The 20,690-nt window shown below is 42.4% G+C and overlaps 2 protein-coding genes across 3 annotated transcripts in view; one reads left to right on the top strand and one right to left on the bottom strand.

Moving 5' to 3' along the window:
• The window catches only part of GRIP1 (glutamate receptor interacting protein 1), a 606,542-nt gene extending 594,100 nt beyond the window's left edge, over window positions 1-12,442 (top strand). Inside the window, exons 22-24 of one of the 2 annotated variants that reach the window (XM_061639805.1) lie at window positions 6,485-6,718; window positions 8,082-8,228; window positions 10,835-12,442. In XM_061639805.1, the coding sequence (XP_061495789.1) occupies window positions 6,485-6,718; window positions 8,082-8,228; window positions 10,835-11,071 (618 nt within the window). In that variant the 3' untranslated portion in view covers window positions 11,072-12,442. Of the gene's footprint in view, window positions 1-6,484; window positions 6,922-8,081; window positions 8,229-10,834 lie in introns of those variants that run through there. The other variant, XM_061639804.1, reaches the window with a different exon arrangement.
• A 345-nt stretch (window positions 12,443-12,787) lies between these two features.
• HELB (DNA helicase B) overlaps window positions 12,788-20,690 on the bottom strand; it is a 36,013-nt gene continuing 28,110 nt past the window's right edge. Inside the window, 3 exon segments of the mRNA XM_061639803.1 lie at window positions 12,788-14,237; window positions 19,420-19,491; window positions 19,493-19,873. Coding sequence (XP_061495787.1) covers window positions 14,151-14,237; window positions 19,420-19,491; window positions 19,493-19,873 — 540 coding nt within the window. The 3' untranslated portion in view covers window positions 12,788-14,150.

Genomic DNA, 20,690 nt, shown 5'->3' on the forward strand with positions numbered 1-20,690 from the left:
ACCTGGTGAAGAACTGGGACCATCTTATCTGTCTCTGGTTCAGCTTTCTGGCAGTTTGGAGGCTTTCCAGGTTCTTGTGGTCGGAGCGCACTTCGATCTGATGAGGGGGCCCCTCTAGGTATTGTCTCCAGTTTTCAAAAGAGTCCTTGATGGCCAGCAGCTCCTTCTCCCAAACTGTGTAATTCTTCTCTGCAGGCTTTAACTTCCGAGAGAAGTACGCACAGGGGTGCAGCTCCTTTCCTTCTTGGTCTAATTGCAGAAGGACCCCCCCGATAGCAAAATCTGAAGCATCTGCTTCCACGATGAAAGGGCGGGTCGGGTCAGCAAAGTGCAGAATGGGCTCGGAAGCGAACCTTCTCTTCAGCTCCTCAAAGGCCTGGGTGGCATTCTCTGTCCATTGAAACTTCTTCTTTCCCCTTAAGCAGTCAGTCAGAGGAGCTGTCAATTTGGAAAACCCTGGAATGAACTTTCTGTAATAATTGGCAAACCCCAAAAACCGTTGTACATCCTTTTTGGTGACAGGTTGGCCCCAGTCCAATATGCAGCTTACTTTCCCTGGGTCCATCTCCACGCCTTCCGCTGAGATTCGATATCCATGGAAGTCTAGAGACTTGAGGTCAAATCCACATTTCTCTAATTTAGCATACAGGTGATTTTCTCTCAGTCTCTGCAACACCGTCTTCACATGCTGCTCGTGGTCTTCCTGGTTCTTTGAGAACACCAGGATATAATCTAAGTAACAGATTACATATGTGTCCAACAAGTCTCTAAACATGTCGTTCATGAATTTTTGAAAAATTCCTGGAGTTCCACAAAGTCCGAACGGCATGACCAGGTATTCGTACTGTCCGTAAGCGGTCAAGAACCCTGTTTTCCATTCATCTCCCTGCTTCATTCTGATCAGATTGTACGCTCCTCTCAAACCCAACTTCGTGAAGATTTTTGCAGAGCGCAGTCGGTCCAACAACTCTGAGATCAGGGGCAGCGGGTAGCTGTTGGGGATGGTGATCTGGTTCAATGTGCGATAGTCGTTACAGGGTCTGAGTTCCCCCCCCTTCTTTTTCACAAACAATAGTGGCGCTCCAGCAGGGGATTGTGAGGGGCGTATGAATCCTCGCCTCAGGTTTTTATCCAGGAATTCCTTCAGGGCCTCCCTCTCAATCTCTGTGAGAGAGTAGATTCTCCCTGATGGAATGCTGGCTCCTGGCACTAGATCAATCGCACAGTCGTAAGGGCGGTGGGGGGGTAAAGTCTCTGCCTCCTTTTCATCAAACACATCTTTGAATTCTTCATACTTTGGCGGCAGGGTCACTTGCTCGATCTCTTGCACTGCCCCCGCTAAGGTGTTCTTGATTCCTTCAGGTTGACAGTTCTCCTGGCAATACTGTGAGGTGAACCACACCACCGCCTCCTTCCAACTTATTGTGGGTTCATGCTTTGCTAGCCAGGGCATTCCCAGAATCACCTCAAAGTTCGAGAGATCTGACACGTATAGCGAAATGAACTCTTCGTGCCCGGGGATTTGAAGTTTCACTTCCTCCGTGGCTTGTGTCACCCCCCCCTGACTTCAGGGGTCTCCCATCGATAGTCTCCACAGCTAGGGGAGCGTTCAGTTTCCACCGGGAAATTCCATGACGCTTAACTAACTTTGCATCAATAAAATTTGTGGAGGCTCCACAGTCAATTAAGGCAGTGGAATTAAACACCACTCCTCTGGAAGTTGTAATCCGAATAGGCAAGACCAACACCCCCTTTGAGGGAGGTTGGATCGTTGGGGGGCCTTTATACAACGCTGCCCCCAGTCCACCAGCCTGCACGTGGACTGGGTGTTCTAGTTTCCCGACGGCTCAGCTTTCCCCCCTTTTAGTCCACAGTCTCTGGCCACGTGGCCCGGCTTTGAACAATAAAAGCATAAACGTTCTCGGCGGCGTCTTTCCTTTTCTTCTTCCGACAGTCTTGGCCTAGCCCCTCCCTGTCCCTCAGCTGCATTACCTGCCATTCCTGCAGAGGGAAGGGTCTTGCTGCGAGATGCCGAGGCTGAGTATCTCGGGACCTCCTGCTTCCTTTCCAGGTGCCTTCCTTCCATCCGGTGATCTATCTGTAGGCATAGCCGGATGAGCCCTGGTAGGTCAGCGGGGTGGGAGGTCCTGGCCAACTCATCCAGGATTTCAGCATTTAATCCACTCCGGTACATAAACATCAGGGCGGCGTCATTGTAACCAGTTTCCTGGGACAGAATTTTAAAAGCGTTAGTGTACTCGGAAACAGTCCCTTTAGCTTGCTTCAGAGTGCCTAGTTGCCGCGCTACTGTTTCAGCTCTTTGCGGGTCTTGGAACATCTCGGTCATCTCCTGTATAAATCCTCTGTACCTTCTTAAGACAGTATCTTTTCTCACGAGATACGGAGTCACCCATTTTGCAGCTTCTCCCTCCAGGAGGCTAATCACGAAGGCCACTTTAGCCCCATCGTCTGGAAACTCCATGTGCCTGACATCCAGATATAACTCACATTGAGCCACGAAAGTTGCCAACTGATCACTTTGTCCCGCGTATTTTGGGGGCAATCCAATGGGAACCTTTACTGCAGCAGCTGGAGGGGCTGTTTGCATCTGGTCTATCGTGGCCTTCAAGGTTTGATTATCCGTCTTCAGCGCCTTGACTGCTGCTAGCAGGGCTTGGACATCCGTCTGCAATTCAGCTACCTTAGTCCTCAAGAGTTTCACTTCTTCCGTCTCAGAAGTGGGGTTCGTCCCCCCCGCTGCTCCCTTTGACATCTTGTCCCAGTCAAGTGAAGAGAGCGTTGAGGGTGATTTAGGTGGCTCTGTCAAGCTGTCAGGCCCAGGATGCAACTCAGAAACCAGTCCAGAGGTTGTAGTTAATTCGTGTTTTATTAGGGTAATGTCCAAACAAAGACTGCGCTTTCTCATGTAGCAATACAGGGATACAGGTCCTGCGACATTGGGAGAAAGTTGACAGAGCAAGGGGCTGCTTCCCGCCTGTTCTTTAAGAAGGGGCTAAACGGGCGCGCAGCCTTTCGCTCCTCCTTAACTCCCCCTCAGGTACTGCCCGCCTTCCCCCCCTTCTCTCCTGTCTTTTCAACCGTCTGCATGTGCGTGGTGAGGGGGGAGGCATCACCTCCTCCTCTTCTGAAGTGTCCGATTCCACTATGGGTGATAAAGAAGGAGCTGAGGGTAAACCATCTCTCCGCCTTTCTGCTGTGATCAGCCCTCCCTCTTGCTCTGAGCTGCGGAGAAGGGAGGGCCTGGGAATGTCTGGGGGGGATTCTAAAACTTCAAGGCTCTCAGGCTCCCCATTGCTAGGCGACCCTATCTCTGGCATGTCCTCTGTTTCGGCTTCGCTCCACAGAGGGTAAGTTCCTCCCTCCTCCCTCTGCCAGCCATCTGAATCCTCTCCTTCCAACCCCCAGGAGCCCAGCTCATCCTCCCGACAGATACCATCGACCATGGTATCCTTTTGGACTGCCTTGCTGGGATGGGACTTGGGGGCACCGTGTTACGACGGCTCCATTCCTTTCTGGAGGGACGAACTCAGAAGGTGGTGCTGGGGGACTCCTGTTCGACTCCTTGGCCGTTGACCTATGGGGTCCCTCAGGGTTCAGTATAGTCCTCCATGTTATTTCACATCTATATGAAACTGCTGGGAGAGGTTGTCCGGGGGTTTGGGGTTCGGTGCTATCAGTATGCGGATGATACCCAACTCTATTTCTCCTTTCCACCTAAAGCCAAGGAAGCTGTCCTGGTCCTGAACCAATGCCTGGCATCAGTGATGGACTGGATGAGGGCAAACAAATTGAAACTTAATCCAGACAAGACAGAGGTGCTCCTGGTCAGTCGAAAGGCAGATCAGGGAATAGGGATTCAGCCTGTGCTGGATGGGGTTACACTCCCCCTGAAGACACAGGTTCGCAGTTTGGGTGTGCTCCTGGACTCAGCTCTGAACTTGGAGGCCCAGGTCTCGGCCGTGGCCAGGAGTGCCTTTGCCCAGTTAAGACTAGTGCACCAGCTGCACCATTCCTGGAAATGCCTGATTTGACTATGGTGATGCATGCCTTAGTTACATCCCGTTTAGACTACTGTAACGTGCTCTATGTGGGGCTGCCTTTGAAGACTGTTCAGAAACTTAAACTGGTACAAAGAGCTGTAGCCAGAGTATTAACAGGGGCTGGTTACAGGGACCTTGTTACAATAGCTCCGCTGGCTGCCAGTTTGTTTCCGGTCACAATTCAAAGTGCTGTTTTTGACCTATAAAGCCCTATACGGCCAAGGTCCAGGCTATTTGTCAGACCGTATCTCCGTATACGAGCTTGCCCAGGCCCTGAGATCTTCAGGAGAGGCCCTTCTCTCAGTCCCAACACCCTTGCAAGCGCGATTGGTGGGGACATGAGATAGGGCCTTCTCGGTGGCTGCTCCTAGGTTCTGGAACTTCCTTCCTAGGGAGGCACGAATGGCCCCCTTCTTGCCATCCTTCCGTCAGCAAGTAAAGACTTTTTTATTCTGACAGGCTTTTGGGATAGAAGGTGTTTAGGATCGGGCTGTACAAGGCTTGTTTTATTGTTTTATATTATTATTTGTATTATTTTAAATTGTTTTTAGATTTTTAAGTGCCTTTCACGGTTTTAAGGTTGTGCATAGTTTAATTGTATTTTAATTGTATGTTTTTCTATGTTTTTAACTACATGTAGTTCTATTTGTAAGCCGCCCTGGAAAAAGGGCAGGGTAAAAATGAAGTTTCAATTCAATTCAATTCAATAATATCTAGTTTTGGCCATATGAGATATACATTTTGCTCAATTTAGACCACAAGGGCTCAGACTGACTGGAATACATCCATAATGTATCACAAGATTGCTTACACTGGCAGGATACCAGTTCCAGAACTGACTTGGGTGCTGGTTTTCTAGTCATCCACTGCATATTTCCGTCTTTGTAATGCAAACTTCTATAGGAGAACTTCTAGCTGGGTGACATAGACATTTGGAATAAAAAAAAATTAAATAGACATCATTCATATGCAAGCTGGCTCATGTAGAAGTCTGCAGAAGCCATTTTCCATACTCATGTAACATGTAGATGGGCCTTCTGCTATTTTGTTAAGACAGTAATAACTGTTTATCTCATGAGGGCACAGAATGCTGTAACATCGTTCCAAAGATGTTGCTGCATCATAACTGTTCTACTCAAGCGGGGATGGGGATTTGGATCCAGCCAAATCCTTTCCTTCCCCACCTCCCTGGGCCACCTTTGAAAGGTAGGAGGGGTCAGCCTCTTGTCAATCAGATGGCATCATCATGACAGCAGGCAACAACTTAAAAGAAGTTCAGTGTAACCACCAATCAGCTGATCAGCAATTACAACAAGCCCCTTTGAAGTCCCTTTGCTGGTGTGGTTTGGATTCAAACTTTACCTGCAAATGGAGAAAGTGGGGCTCACAGTGGGTCCCTTTGAAGGCATGCTGTCAGCTGATTGATGTTAAAAGCACATTTTCAAAGGGACTCACTGTGCTGAATTGGGAATTCCCAAGGCAATCCCAGTGGGTGTCAGCACAAATAAATTGATTGGCAAAGTCACTGAATCTCACTTGCAAAAGAACTCACTTTGAGCTCCTCTTTGTTCCTTTTAAGCCTTTTCCGTATGTGCCCCACAGCTGACATTATGTGAGATATCAAGTGTGTTGACAGGCTGCCATGGTTTGGAGAAAACAGTCTCACAGGCCAAACTGGGACCAGACCTAAGTAGGCCTGCCAGCCAGAGATTTTCCACCCCTGTGCTAAAGTATTCCTTGCCTTCGTTCTCATCAAAGCCATTCTTGTTTTCTACCCAAATATCTAGGCTATTTGGAATTTTTGGATATTGTCCGATCATAATCAAAGATTTTGTTGCTTTGTTGCTGACTTCAGTTTTTCACTTCTGAGCTTTAAAAATGCTCTTGTAGTAAACACTTTCATTATGTTTAGGGTAAACCTGGTACTTGTCAGTAGGGCAGCGAAAGCAGAGTGGCATTGTGCACCTGGCTTCCAGACACCAAGCCTCACTGCCACTTACTGAAAGTGAGAAGGGCGAGGTGTGGGGAGCACAGTGCATTGAAGAAACGATGGCAGGAATGTCAAATGGGTGCCGCCACTGCCCCCACATCACACTGAGCTCCCCCCACCTCAGCTATTCCCCCACCCTGCCCAATAAGCAGCAGCAACACATGGCGCCTGGAATATAATTCTTCTGACTGCCAAACATAACTGGGGCCGAACACTGCAGCTCCAAATTCATTGTGGCTTTAATATTTCTTTTGGCAGATGGCTTTTTCAGAGGAGTCCCAGTCAAACTGTCCATCTATCCTCCAACCATTTGCTGTGCCCTGAAGTGACTGTGTTCTGGCAAAGACAACAGAATAGATGCTGCTGCCTTTTGTTACAACTTACTCTTCTATTTTTATTATGTATTATAAAAGCTTATTTGTTAATGCTGCAGGCAACAATTATGTCAGGGAGTACTGTTAGCCTGAACCATGACAATCCACAGCATCGCAGCCATCTGGGAAGACAAGCCAGCTTCCAGGAAAGAAGCACTTCCAGGCCTCATTATAGCCAGACGACCCGTAGCAATACGTTGCCTTCAGATGTGGGGAGAAAGTCTGTAGCTTTGAGGAAAATGAAGCAAGAGATGAAAGAAATTATGTCACCAACTCCTGTGGAGTTACATAAGGCGAGTGTGTGCATATGCCTTTTGATTTTTCCATTTGACAGTAAGCTTACATTGCATGTACTACAAGGCAGATGACTACTTAACAGTATTCCCTGTAATGATTATAGAAATAAAACATTTGGACTATAGATGGCCTTGTTTGCAAGCCCACTAACACTATTCACATAAGGGATGTGTTCATTTATATATATTTTTTTCCTTTGAGTAAAGGTGGGAAATATCAGTTACTATTAGTAGTTTGGATAACTTAAAATGATTCTATCAACACGATCATTTTAAGTTATCCAAACTACTACTAAGAGAAAGATACCCAGCTGCCTTTTAAAAACTATTTCTCTTTATTAGAGATACAGGAAATAAACTAACACAAACACATGCTGCGGTTGGACTCCATCTCTCAGCTGAACCTTGCACCCACCCTCACAGGCTCTTCACTTCTCAGCACCCTGTGATAAGCCAGGAGACTCTTCAGTTAACCATAGTTTATTACAGTGTGGTGTAATGATTAGAGTGTTGGACTATGACCTGGGAAACGAAGATTTGAGCCCCCACTCAGCCATGAAGCTCACTGGGTGACCTTGGGCCAGTCACTGTTTTTCAGCCTAGCCTACCTCACAGGGTTGTTGTGAGGATAAAATGGGGCAGGGAGAACCATGTACACCATGCACCTCCTTGGAGGAAAGGTGATATATAAATGTAATAAATAAATAAATATTATGTCTGAATTTTGGTTACCAGCTTCAAAACAACCCGGGATCTGAAATCACAGCTTAAGATCTTGGTTTGTACCAAACCTGGTACCTAATAGCTTCCCATTTCAGACATAATGGGAAACTAGGTTAATTGAGGAATTCTTGCTTAATGCAGCTCACCTAGGAGGAAAGGGGTTGCATGCACAGGCAAAGGCTTATGCATATCTCAGAAAGATTGTTGTCCGAACTGGGTCATAATATAGATTTGACTCCAAAGCAAGGCAGCATAATTAGCTACTAAAAAAGCAAGCAGCATTTTTATTAACACAGTACAAGTAAGACAATAGTAACATAGGACACTGTTCCATTAAAACAGGGGTGGAAAACTTCTGGCTCTCCAAATGTTGCTGATCACCAGTTACCATCATCCTTGGCCCTTGGCCATTCTAGCTGGAGCTGGTGGGTTTTGGAGTCCAACAACATCTGAAGAACCACCAGTTCCCCACCCATGTTAAAAGATGTGATTAGCATAAGGGAGAACCTCTGAAAAGGCAACCAGACACTACAGCTCACAAACATGGAACGATGAGGCAGAACAGAGGTTCCATAATTTTTATAATACAAAGATGTGATTATTTCGCCTGCCCCCCCCCCTTTTTTTTTTTTTGCAGGTAACTTTGTACAAGGATTCTGATATGGAGGACTTTGGGTTCAGTGTCTCAGATGCCTTGTTGGAAAAAGGTGTATATGTTAAAAATATTCGGCCAGCTGGACCAGGAGATGTGGGTGGATTGAAGCCATATGATAGACTGCTACAGGTAGAGTTGAAACATTGTACTATTATGAACCAAGCTAACATAGGAAATCCTCATGAATAGCATATGCTTTTTTAAAGCAAAAACTCTTTTGCAGCCAAGCTCAACATTCAGATAGTAGAGAAAACCCTGTTTGAAGTTAGGCTACACAGCTAATTTCAGCTCCCTCACTCATGTTTTGTCAACTAAATGAAAGAGGAAGAGAAGACCCCATCTATGAACTAAAGAGCAACAAAATGTAAACACAAGCTAAATAATCACTGATTGCTGAAAGCTGCAATCCCTGGTTCACTGGCTTGACATAAAGTCCTACTGAATGCAGTGCGACTTACTTCTGAATAAATTTGCATAGGCATATCAGGCCCAGTCATAGGACTGAAGCAACTTTAGTCATCCTGATGGATGATGACCATTACCAGGAGAGAGTTGGGGTAGTGCAACCCTCTTGATTCTCCTCGATCTCTCAACAACTTTTGATACTGTTGACCACACTATCTTCCTGAAGCACCTTCAGGCAATGGTAGATAGGGGCACTGTTTTACAGTGGTTTGGGTCCTATCTTCAAGATCATTTCCAAGGAATGGTATCAGATAAGGATTTGTCAGCTCCTTGGCAGATTGATTGTGGGGTGCCACATAGTTCAATTCTATACCCATGCTATTTAATATCTATATGAAGTTATTGGGAGTGGTCATTAAGAGTTTTGGAGTGAACTATCATCATCAACAATGTTTTTGTCGCCCTGAGCTCCTACTGGGAGGAAGGGGAGGATAGCAATCTAATAAATAAATAATTCACAGATAGCATGAAACTCTGTTTCTCTGAAACACCTGGGGTTCAGGAGGTTCTGGATCAATGCCTGGACTGGATCATGACCAGTAAGTTGAATTCTGACAAGACAGCTTTTGTAGGTGGGCAATACCTTTGTCTGATAATTGTGGAGACGGTGTGTTCTCATTGTGGTTGCATTTCCAATTATTTATTATTATTAAATTTATATCCCACCCTTCCTCCCAGTAGGAACCCCAGGACGGCAAACAAAAACACTCTAAAACATCCTTAAAACAGTCTTTAAAATATATTAAAACATCTTTAAAAACATCTTTTAAAAAAATATTTAAAAACATCTTAAACATTAATGAGCAGGTTTGTCATCTGGGGGTACTTTTGATCCATCTATCTATGGAAGCCCAACTGGCATCTGTGGCTAGGAGTGCCTTTTACGAAGGCTAGCTTGCCTGCTGTGGCTATTCTTGGACAGGAATAGCCTGGCTACTATAGTTCTTCCACTGGTAATTTCATGGCTGGATTATTGCAATTCACTCAACATGGGTCTGGTTTGGAAGCTGCAATTAGTACAGAATGCTGTGATGAAAGTGCTTGTGGGGACAGCTCACCATCAACATAGAACACTTGTGTTGAAATCTCTGTGCTGGCTGCCAATACTTTATAAAATTTATGTTCCACCCTCTTGCAAAGCATCAGCAGGGCATACAGCAACATAAAAACATTTAAAAGCTATGCAGAAGTCATTAATAAGAATAGTTGCATAGGCCTGTCAGAATAAAAGACTTGCAGAGACACCTGAAAGTCAAAAGTGAGGACGCCTGTTGAATCTCTGCTGCAAGTGTTGCACAGCATGGGACTGCTGACGCTTCATACCAAACTTCTGGTTGAGGCCAGTTAGGCATCTGTAACATGCGGGACAACTTACATCATTCCTCCAGTGATTGGGCTGGGATATAAGAGCTTAGGCGGTCCTTAAATTTTTCTGGACCCATGTTGTTCAGGACTTTGTATTTCAGTACAAGAGCGTTGAACCTGGCCAGCCAGTGTAGATATTTTAGCAGAGATATCACATGCTGTTGGCCATCTTCCCCCATGTATGGTCTAGCCATTGCATTCTGCACCAGCTAGAGCTTCCAGACCAGACCCATGGGCAGCCCCACATAGAGCACATTGAGCAGCATTAAGAATATACTACAGGGCCAGCTTTAAAGTGCTTGTTTTAACATATAAAGCCCTAGACATCTTGAGACCCAGATACCTGAAAGACTATTTGCTCCCTTATATGCCCATCTGGACCTTGAGATCATTAAGGGATACCCTTCTCACAGTGCCATAGTTCTCTGAGATACAGCATGTGACAATTTGTGAAAGGGCCTTCTCTAGTGGCATCCCAACCCTGGAATGCCCCTGACACCATTTAAAATTGTGGCTGTTCACCTAAGTGTTTGACGAAAGTGGTGCCCCTTGCTTTGGCTGATGTAGTTATGTTCTCAGTAAATTGTCTGTTTTTCCTAAGTAGTATTTAAATGAAGTACTGTTTAATTGTGCTTTTAGTGTTGTTTCTTGGTTTGGGAATGTGTGAACAATGAAGAGTGGGTTATAAATAATTGAAAAAAATAAATAAACCTTAAGTTTTAACAGAAGTAATAAATTCAATTTACAATAACCTCTTGCAAACATTTCTTTAGTTTAAACCCTTTAGCCCTACACAAAGTAGCTTATAACAAAGTAAGAGTATGGTAAGAATAAGGTTCACTTAAGACAAAATTTATTGGTTTGCTTTGTTGCCTTGTCTTTCATCTAAGACTTTTACCTTTCAGGTAAACCATGTTCGCACAAGAGACTTTGACTGCTGTCTAGTTGTGCCCCTCATAGCAGAGTCTGGTAATAAACTAGAACTTGTTATTAGTCGAAACCCTCTGGCTTCTCAAAAGATGAACTCAGAGCAACAGACTTTCCCAACTGGGGAATGGAGTGATCAAAATAAGGCCTTCCTTCCACAAAGTGGACACAACACTGGTTCAGACATGAAACGGGAACCTATGAACACTTTATAGCCAAAAACTGTGTTAGTGCAAGGCATTTAAATGGTGCTAATCCCTTTCAGATTTCTGTTACACTGAAGATACAGCTGTGATGTGGCATTAAGAAGCACGGGGGGGTGTCCTGATGATTTCTCAAGGCTATTTGCTACCAAAACACATTTTGCTCTACTCTTGTTTTTATTACCCATCTAGTGTCATTCCAAATTGACGTTAAACGCAAGATAAATAGTGAAAGTGGCTGATATTATGAAACATTAGTGAAACATTTAAATAACAAGATGGCTCTTTTCTCAAGATTTTTTTAAAAAAGCTTTTCCCTGTAGATAATAACATAGGATTTGATTTTCAGAACATTACAATTTATTCAAAGACCAGTTGACGAAGGAAGTGAAGGAATTTTGGAATATTGCTGCTGGACCCAGAATACTGTGTCAGAGTAGTTGTTTTGAAATGAAATGTAGTTCTGTTGCTTCTGCTATAATGAAAATGAGGGAAAGACAAAAGCTGTTATGTGGTTTTACAACTATTTTAGCAAAAGTACAAAAAGGCATCTGAAGTGCAAAGGGATAAAACTTTACTGCCCGGCTGTAATATGATTTTATTAGGAGTTAAATTATTCCCTATGCAATGATGTACTGAACAGGATGCGTCTTGCAGCCTGTATGGACTTTTAGGTATTTGGAACTTCTGATAAATTACTGGTTTTTAAAACAAGTTTTGGTGAAATTAAAAAAAAACTTTTATAATACATGTATTCAAGTCATTTTTTTTTTTAATTGTGAACTATAGTAGCAAAGAAATACTGATGCAAAACCATATGAACTGCCCAGTTTAGGGCATAAACAAGTGAACTTGTATAGTGACAAGGATTTTTTTTAAAATTAAAATGAATGGTACGTACATTGGTCTAAAATAGTCATTTAAATACACTTTGTTAGATCTAGCTCATATTTGTCAATTCATTTTAAAATTGTAAATACAGTTTGCACACACACAAACACATGCCCAAGTTCTCCCCCTTTTCCTGCTCAAAGCAATAAAATGCTATCAGTTGCTTTCTAGGTTCACCAGCAGCTGCTTTGGTTTGATTACTGTATTGTCATGGGAATTAATGTTACTTGGTGACTGGAAAGACACTGGATTTGTCTATTCTAACTGTAGAGTCTTCACCTCTTAAGTACCAATTTTCCATCTATTTGAATTGTTAAAATATCCCTAATGCTGTTTTCCTTAAACCTGTTACATGAACATACAAGTGAAATGTTTTATTCGTATTTCAGCACTGCCAGAGAAAATTCATTCAAAATGAAATTGAAATCCAGATCACAAATCACTTCTTATGTATTTTTATTTGTTAACAAAGGAGTATTAAACTAAAGTATTTTTGTACAAATTTAATACTTTAATAGCATGATATTTATTGTCTATGTATGGTTTCTGGGAACTCGAAACTGTTGCAAAATTTGTATGGAAAATGTAGAAAAATCAAATAAAAATGATTTAAAGGCAAGGGATTGGATCCTGAGGATTGCAAACAGAAAGAAAACAGCCAGTGGAGTTGCTGTGAAAAGGAAGCAATTGGCCAAACTTGAACTGAAGCATTTTGTAGCAATGGACAAGAGCAAGTTACCATTACCATTCTTAGAACCATAAAACATGCAAATACTTTGACTCAAACAGATTCTACAAAGTTTTCTAGTTAGAAATTATAGATATTCAAAGAAGAAACATAGTGTACCATATTCTTTAATGCAATGTAGATAATTCAATTAAGTGTAAACAATTCAGGAAGATTTAGAAACATGAGTTTTACAATGCAAAAAGCCATGTTCAGTTTGTTCTAACCAGTTCTATAGGTCTGGATTATCACACCTTTCACGTGCACACACCTACTTTACACTCAGTTTTCCATTAATAAAAAATCTTCCACAGACTCTTAAGAATCTATCTATAATCTAATAAAATATTTATACCATAATGCAGCTTAAGGCAAACATACATGTGTTTATTTTTATTACTGTATTTTACTCTTGCAAATTGCTTCAGGACTCTTTTGTGGTGGGAAGCGATTCACAAGGTCAATAAACATAACCAAACATACAGGCACAGAGTTCTGCAGGCCCTAACCACAGCTACATGGAGAACCAGCTGTGCAAAACAGGTGCTGCATGCAGGTGGAGCCCCTTCAAACTGCTAAAAGTTCTGTCAAGCAGCTATTTCGCATAAGGACTGAATTCAGTTTTCCTCTGCTCCCCATTCTCACAGACAAGGAAGTTCGTTACTATGAACTATCATTTTAACTTTTGTAAGCAGAGACAAATGTCACAAGTATTTCTTAGAGTACTTCCTTGGAACACAACAGCCTTGTTATGATTAAAACACTGCTTTTAGTGAAAGACATCACCTCATAAAATCCAGAACACACCAAGACTTTTGTCTCCTGTTAGTAGATTGCTCCAGAGACTAATTTCTTGCAACACCTTCAGAACACTGCAACAAGATGCAGAAATGAAAAGTCTAGCAGCAGCAGCCCACAATGCTTCAAACAATCAAGGTGGTATTCAACAATAGTCTACCCAAAGTAAACCCACTGAAGTTAATGGGCATAGCTAACTTAGGTTTATTAACTCCAGTGGGTCTACTCTGAGTAGGACTGCATTAAATGCAACCCTCAGCTCCTATTAATTTGCAGTTTACAGTGTTGACTTCCAAATAGGATTATGAACAAGCAGGATTAGGATGATAGGTACTCCTTTGCTGGCTGAGAAACACAGGTATACAGCGCTTATTAGAAATGAGTGGCACTTAAAACATAACACTGTAACTCAGAATTAACATGAAAAAATGCATTTTTATAAAAATTAAGACCCTTTCTATTTAAAAAATTCTGATGCCTAAAAAACACAAGTGCATTTCTTCAATTTAAAAGAGATGAAAAGTCCTCTTCTTTGACGTTGCTAAAAAGTTTTTTTTAAAACAAAACAAAACACCAATGCTAAATACTTTGCAGTTCTGTTCCAAGACATTTTGGTTATTAAAAAGAAACACATCAGAGCATAAGGCATCTAGTTAAACAATATGTTTGCTGTTATCATGGGAAAAGTTGCTTGGAAACTGGACTCTTCAGTGTCATGCTTCGAAGTCTGTTAGTTCCAAGGGGGGAATTCTTTTCTGTTACCTGTGAAACAACAAACACATCAGACACTGGTTGCAAAAGATCATGGCTTTTACAGAGAAGTCCTATGACTGGGCAAGTCCCAAGCTCCCTATGGTAGCCCTGCAGAGGTAGCAGATCAGCACTTGGAAATATTCTGCTTTACCCTCATGTCTTCAGCCCCCAGTTGTTTTCAACCTAAATAAAAAAAGAAACTGGTACTCTTAACATTAATCTTAAACTTAGATTTATCCTCATTGCAACTGTGAGAATGGCCCAAAATCATTACTATTATTATTTATTAACTTATATAGTGCTTACATTCCAATATGGCTTCAATGTGGTATACAAATATAAAATCAATTATAACATCATTCACTAATAGGCAAAAAACCTTGCAGTTTAAGAATGTACCTATAGCCAACAGATATTTCTGCTCACAGGCACAGTTACCAAATTCTTCCAAGCTACACAGGAAGTGGATTGGACTATGAAAGACCATCCCAAATTGTATTTTTACAAATTTGTAGAGCAGTACAATATCTCAGAGAGGAGATAAGGTCTCCTGCACCCCTGGTGCATTCACTATAGCTGCCCAATTTCCCTGCTTTTAAAGTTTGATAGAAATATCTGTTGGCTATAGGTACATTCTTAAACAGCAAGGTTTTTTGCCTATTAGTGAATTTCTCTCCTTTTTAATCCAGGAGGTAAGAAATGGAATCCTGTGCAAGTTTGCTGGAAATGGATTGATCATTTGCATGCTTACCGAGTTCAGTGGGATTAACTTCCCTGCAATCATGCTTAGGATAGGTGAAATTGACCTCGGGATGGGGAGGGGAGCAGGCAGGAGGAGGGCAGGTTTGATCATTTGCATGTTTATTGAGTTTAGTGGGATTTACTCACATGCAGTCATAATTAGGATAGGTAAAACTGACCATGGGGAGGGAGGCCTGAAGTGGGCAGGGGAGGAGGAAAAAGGAAGAGGGGAGAAGGAAAGGAGGGGAAAGGCAGATCTGATCATTTTCATGCTTACTGAGTTCAGTGGGATTTACTCCTGTGCAACCATGGCTAGGACAGGTAAAACTGACCATGGGGGGGAGGGGAAAGTAGAGGGAAGGAGGAAGGAGGCAGAGGGGAGCAGAAGAAGGGTGAGGGGGAAGGAGGGGACTGGAAGGGGAGGGGAGGTTTGATCATTTGCATACTTTTTGAGTGGGATTTTCTCCTGTGCAATCATGCTTAGGATAAGTGAAACTGACCTGGGGGAAGGGCAGGGAGGGGAGGAGGAGGGGAGGGGTGGGCATTGGGCAGAGGGGAAGTCCCTTTCCTTTCCAAAAGGAAAACATTGTGAACGGTATCGTTTTTCAGCATTTTCCTCATCTTATTTTATAGCTGACACATATAATCTCCCACCCCAAATTTAATCTTAAACTGTCCCTGGCCACATCCACACCAGATCTTTATTTCACTTCAGACAGTCATGGCTTCTCTCAAAGAATGCTGGGAAGTGAGGTTAGTGAAGGATGCTGAGAGTCGTTAGGAGATGCCCTGTTCCTCTCACAGACCTTCAATCAGAGCGGCTGACTGTTATACCACTCTCGCCCCTGGAGCTCTGTCAAGGGAATAAGAGTCTCCTCTCAGCACCCTTCACAAACTACACTTCCCAGGATTCTTTGGGGGAAGCCATGACTGTCTCAAGTGAAATAAGGTCTGGTGTGGCCCCCTGATTAGGTAAGCCCAGCAGCTGCAAGTCTGGCTTGTAGAACACTGACAGTTGGTTCTTACTAAGCATGCCCAACACTATCATTCAGTTCCATGCAAAATTTCTTAAATTAATTAAAACTCAGCCAAGCATTATTTTTTCTCTTTTAAACTGCAAAAGATGAATAGTATTACAGGTACTCTGTGAACATGGCTGTTTAATTAATCTCAATAAATTCTGAGAACTCTGACAGAAAAAAGTCCACAAAGGGGTCTGGTTTCTCTCTCTCTCTTTTTACACTTTGAGCTCTTGATTCTTTCTGCCTGTTTTGTGTATCGCCATGAAAGCTGAGCGTTTCTGAGTTCAGGACTATACGTTTTGTAGGGTTTTGTTTTCAAATCAGCTTATGGGAAGCATCAGAATGGCATGGGGGTATTTTCAATTTAACATTGCGGAATGCAAAAAATCCATGCTGAAGAGTATACACCAACTCACGTGGCTGTATAATACATAATTTAAATACATTATAACTTTTCCACCAAAACATTAAAAACATCCATAATTAAAGTTCACAATAAAAACCACAGCACAACCACCTCCTAACTTCTCTCTCTGCCTGTCTCCACCTGGCCCTGGTATAGTCATCCATTAGCTGTCACAAGGCTAATAAATTGCATGTGATACTAAAAAACATGTGATGTAGTATCATCTTGCTTTAGCTCTACTCTGTTGGCTGCTGCTCACGGGGACAAGGAAACTAAGCACAATGACATACCACATTGCGTAGCTTTGATACGTGAGGAGAGGTGCTGGCTTTTGGTGGCTGCCATGCTTTGTTCCAACTTTACTCATAACTCATTTTACAAATATTGGCTGAAATCCTAAGGCGTATGTATTGGGGAGGAAGTGATGGAATATGAGGGTGGTTTAACCACTTCATCCAAGGCCATGCCAGGCTCTTCCAGCTGGGCTAAAGTGAGAACAGAGGAATGCAAAGCATGCTTCTATCCATTCCCAGTCTTTTTTTTTAATCACTTTGCATTTTCTCTCCCATTGGAAGAGATTTTGACATGCATGCTGTAGCACCTTCTCTCAAAGGCAGAGAATCCTGGATATCAAGCTTATAGTGCTCGCTGTTATACTATCTAGTGCCTTGCCAAGGACCAGGTAGCTTGCTTGGCAGACTTCTGAAATTGGTACATTTGTAGATAGGACAATTGAGGTGACAACTGCTCTGGTGGCGTGCTCTGTAATTTGAAGGGGTACTGGCATGTTCTGTGGCTCATAGGCCAAGGTGATGTATGCCTTGATCTATTTTGCTACTATGGAGTTGGAAACTTCCTTCCCAAGGAGGTGGGATGGAAAGATATAAAGAGACTGTTTGCCTGAATGATGTAGTCATGTAGTGCATTATATGTATATTCCAAGTGCTCTGCTTACATCCAGTCTGTACCATGCATGCTTGAAGTAGTGAGAATATTTAGGGCAGCAGGAAACAAAAACAAGCTCCTGTAACCAATGGAAGATAGAATTAGCCCTCGGCATGAAGGAGGGGCCCAGTTTTAGGATTACCCTGTACTTATGGAAAACACAAAATTGGTTCTTCATAGGTAAGGCATTAATTTCAGATACCCTTCTGGCCAAGGCGATGGTTACAAGGAAGGCTAGCCTGAAGAACAGAAGCCTCAGTTATTGCCTTTAGAGGCTTGAATGGTGACTGTAGTAAGGCTTGTAGGATAGTATGCAGGTTCCAGGATGGAAATTTATGTAGTGTCAGTACATTTATCAGTTATGCCTCTTCAAGTGTGGATAAGCATCTTGGAGAGCATTGAAGGAAGGACTGATGATTGTCCTTTTAATGTATTAGGCTTGAGTCCTTGCTGTAGTCCCACTTGTAGAAAAGCCTAGGAGCTATTCAATTCCTGCATTCTTGTGGACACTTCTCTTCCTCTTACTCCATCTAATGAAAGCCTTCCAGAACATTTTATATTCATGGAATGTGAATGGCTTCTTCGTGCCAAGAGGGTGCTTACAACATCCTCTGGGTATCCGCCTTTTAAGAGGGTCCTCTTTTCAGTTTCCATATGGCTCAGCATGGCCATGGTGGGTCCACTTGGAATACTGGGCATTTTGCCAACAGATCTCTGTTGCCTGGAAGGAGCCACAGTGGAAACAACACATGGTGGACTATTATGGAGAACCAAGGTCTCCTTGGCCAGTATGGTGCCACCAGGATCACTAATGCCTGCTCTGTCCAGATGTTGCATGGCATCCTAGAGAGGAGAGGTAGGGGAATCCAAACCCAAGGAGAAAATAATAACCGAATAAAAGTTGCAAAAAAATAATAATTCAGTCGGTGGTGGGGTTGTAGAGAAGGCCTGAGACTAAGTAGCGTCTACTCTAAGTGAAGGCAAGAAGAACCTGGAAGAAAGAACTTGGTGTAAAAAACAAAACCCTGCCTTCTGACAACCCACTTTAGATACTTCCCACACAAAACCAGAAAAGGTGCTTCCCCCATCATGCAAGCCCTATGGACATGAAAAGACACAATAAAATTCTTCCTTCTTATCAGATCTTGAAGCTTAGAAGCAATACAGTCCAAACGGTGCAAAAAGTGAAGTGTGTACATGCGAGCGCTCTCTCTCATTGTCTTTGGAGGTGGGTGGGGGTTGGAGAGAAAAGTGGCCAGTGGGAATGACACCCACAACACTTACTGAAAAATCCAAATATATCTACAGGCCTAAAAATGTTGGTGACCCCAGCATGGCTAACAATAATTTCAGGGCTTCTCAGAGTGTTTTAGGTGTCTGGAAGCCTGGATTTCAAGAAAGAAAAGTGAATAACTCAATATTCTAATCCTGAATGCTAAGAAATATGGTTTACATTACCTCTTACCCCACCTTAACTACTGGATAGTTCTCACGTTTCCAGAGGCACACTCACTCCCCACGGAGTCTACAAAGAATTTTGGTTCCTGAAAAATAGGTTTTCTTGCAGAACATTATTGTAAACCCCTGCCCCCCCCCCCAAAAAAAGAGTAGGAGTAATTACAGAGCATATTGCTGCCACCTTTTTAAAGCTAAGTAGGTCTGGCCCTGATCCATGCCTGGACAGAAGACCATACAAATTGAACATAAGGACCTAAGACCCCTGCTGCATCTAATCAAAGGCCCATCTTGTCCAACATCCTGTTCTTACAGTGGCCAGCTAGATGCTTATGGGAAATCTGCAAGGACAATATGAGTGCAACGTTGTTCTTCCCCAATCATGTTGTGCAGCAACTGCTATTTAGCCTCTGATACTAGAGGTAGTACACAGCCATTCAGAAGCCATTGATAGCCTTTTCCTGCATGAATTTTCTAATCCCCTTTTAAAGCCGTCAACGTTGGTGGCCATCGCTGTATCTCATGGTATTAATAAATGTCATTGGTAAGTGTTCCTACAAGTGAAAAGAAAACATTTTATATAGTGTTATCCAGAGTACAATTTTTAAAATAATATTCTTACCAAAGATACTTTTGAAGGACTTGTACAATCATCTGGAAATTGACTTCGCCTTTTGTGTTCACCTGAATGAAGGTGAAGCTTCATTTGCAGTATTAGTCGATTCAACAGTTGTTCTCAGTCCATGGTCAACTTCCATTTCCACAGAAACTGCTGGCTCCTCTTTACTAAGGAAACTATTTCCAGCATGAGAAGCAACGTCACTAGTGTCATTCTCATAACTTTGGCAACTCTTTTCAGGTGACATTTGATCTTTTGTCGCAAGTGCAACTTTCATTAAAAAATTTAAACGAGTGTTTCTGTGAAATCTGTTTTTAGCAATGACTGTTCGGAGTTTGGTTTCTTCAGCAACAATATAGACTCGGTGACGTCCTCTAGTGACAGCTGTGTATACATGTTGCCAGTTCTGGTGAAATGTATTTCCAACCACATAGACAATTGTATTTTCCTCAGAACCCTAAACATAATATTAAGAAAGTGCTCTTCAATTAAACTCATTCAAAAATGCTAAGGGCTGGGTCCAGACTTAATCATGCATAGAGTAGACCCACTGATATACCAGGACCTGAATTATTATCTGTACTTTTATTTTTTAAATGGCGTTTTATGTCTTAGTATTGTAAACCACTCTAATACTTTATGATACAGCAGTACAGAAATATTTTTACAAAATAAGTAAATGAATGAGTAAAAATAAAGACTAAGGCTAAAATCCAATACACACTTACCTGGGAGTAAGTCCCGTTGAACTCATTGGAACTTCTGGTAGACATATATTGGAATGCTGCCTAACTTAAATCCCTAAGAGTTTTACAATAAATTGAGACTGAACACTTCTGAAGGGGGGTGTCTTTATCAGGTGGTGTTAGTGGCCTTACAAAATGTTGTCATTTCTACCACAGTTACAGCAAATAAAAGTGGAAAGGAGTGAAATAAAATTATTTCCATCTTAATTTCTTAAAAGGCCCAAGTGATTTTCTGATAAATCATCTGGTCAGGTCTTATACTTCGCTTTTCACTTTTCCACACTAGTATATGCACCTCCCATAGAGACTTGCCAAATATCCTTTCTACCTTTCAGATGATACTTTCTACAATGGATGGCTAACTTCTAACTTTTATGTTATGGCAGGATCAGGTCAACTTCTGGTAGCTCTCACTGAGGTTTACTTCTTCTACAAAAATCTAAACTGAAGAGTTAAAACTATCTCTACCTCACAAATGTGATAGTTTGACTAATAAATGCTGCTGCTCATTTTATGGACCAATTAATT

The sequence above is a fragment of the Rhineura floridana genome, chromosome 8 (assembly GCF_030035675.1).
Source record: "Rhineura floridana isolate rRhiFlo1 chromosome 8, rRhiFlo1.hap2, whole genome shotgun sequence".
NCBI classification, from domain to species: Eukaryota; Metazoa; Chordata; class Lepidosauria; order Squamata; family Rhineuridae; genus Rhineura; species Rhineura floridana.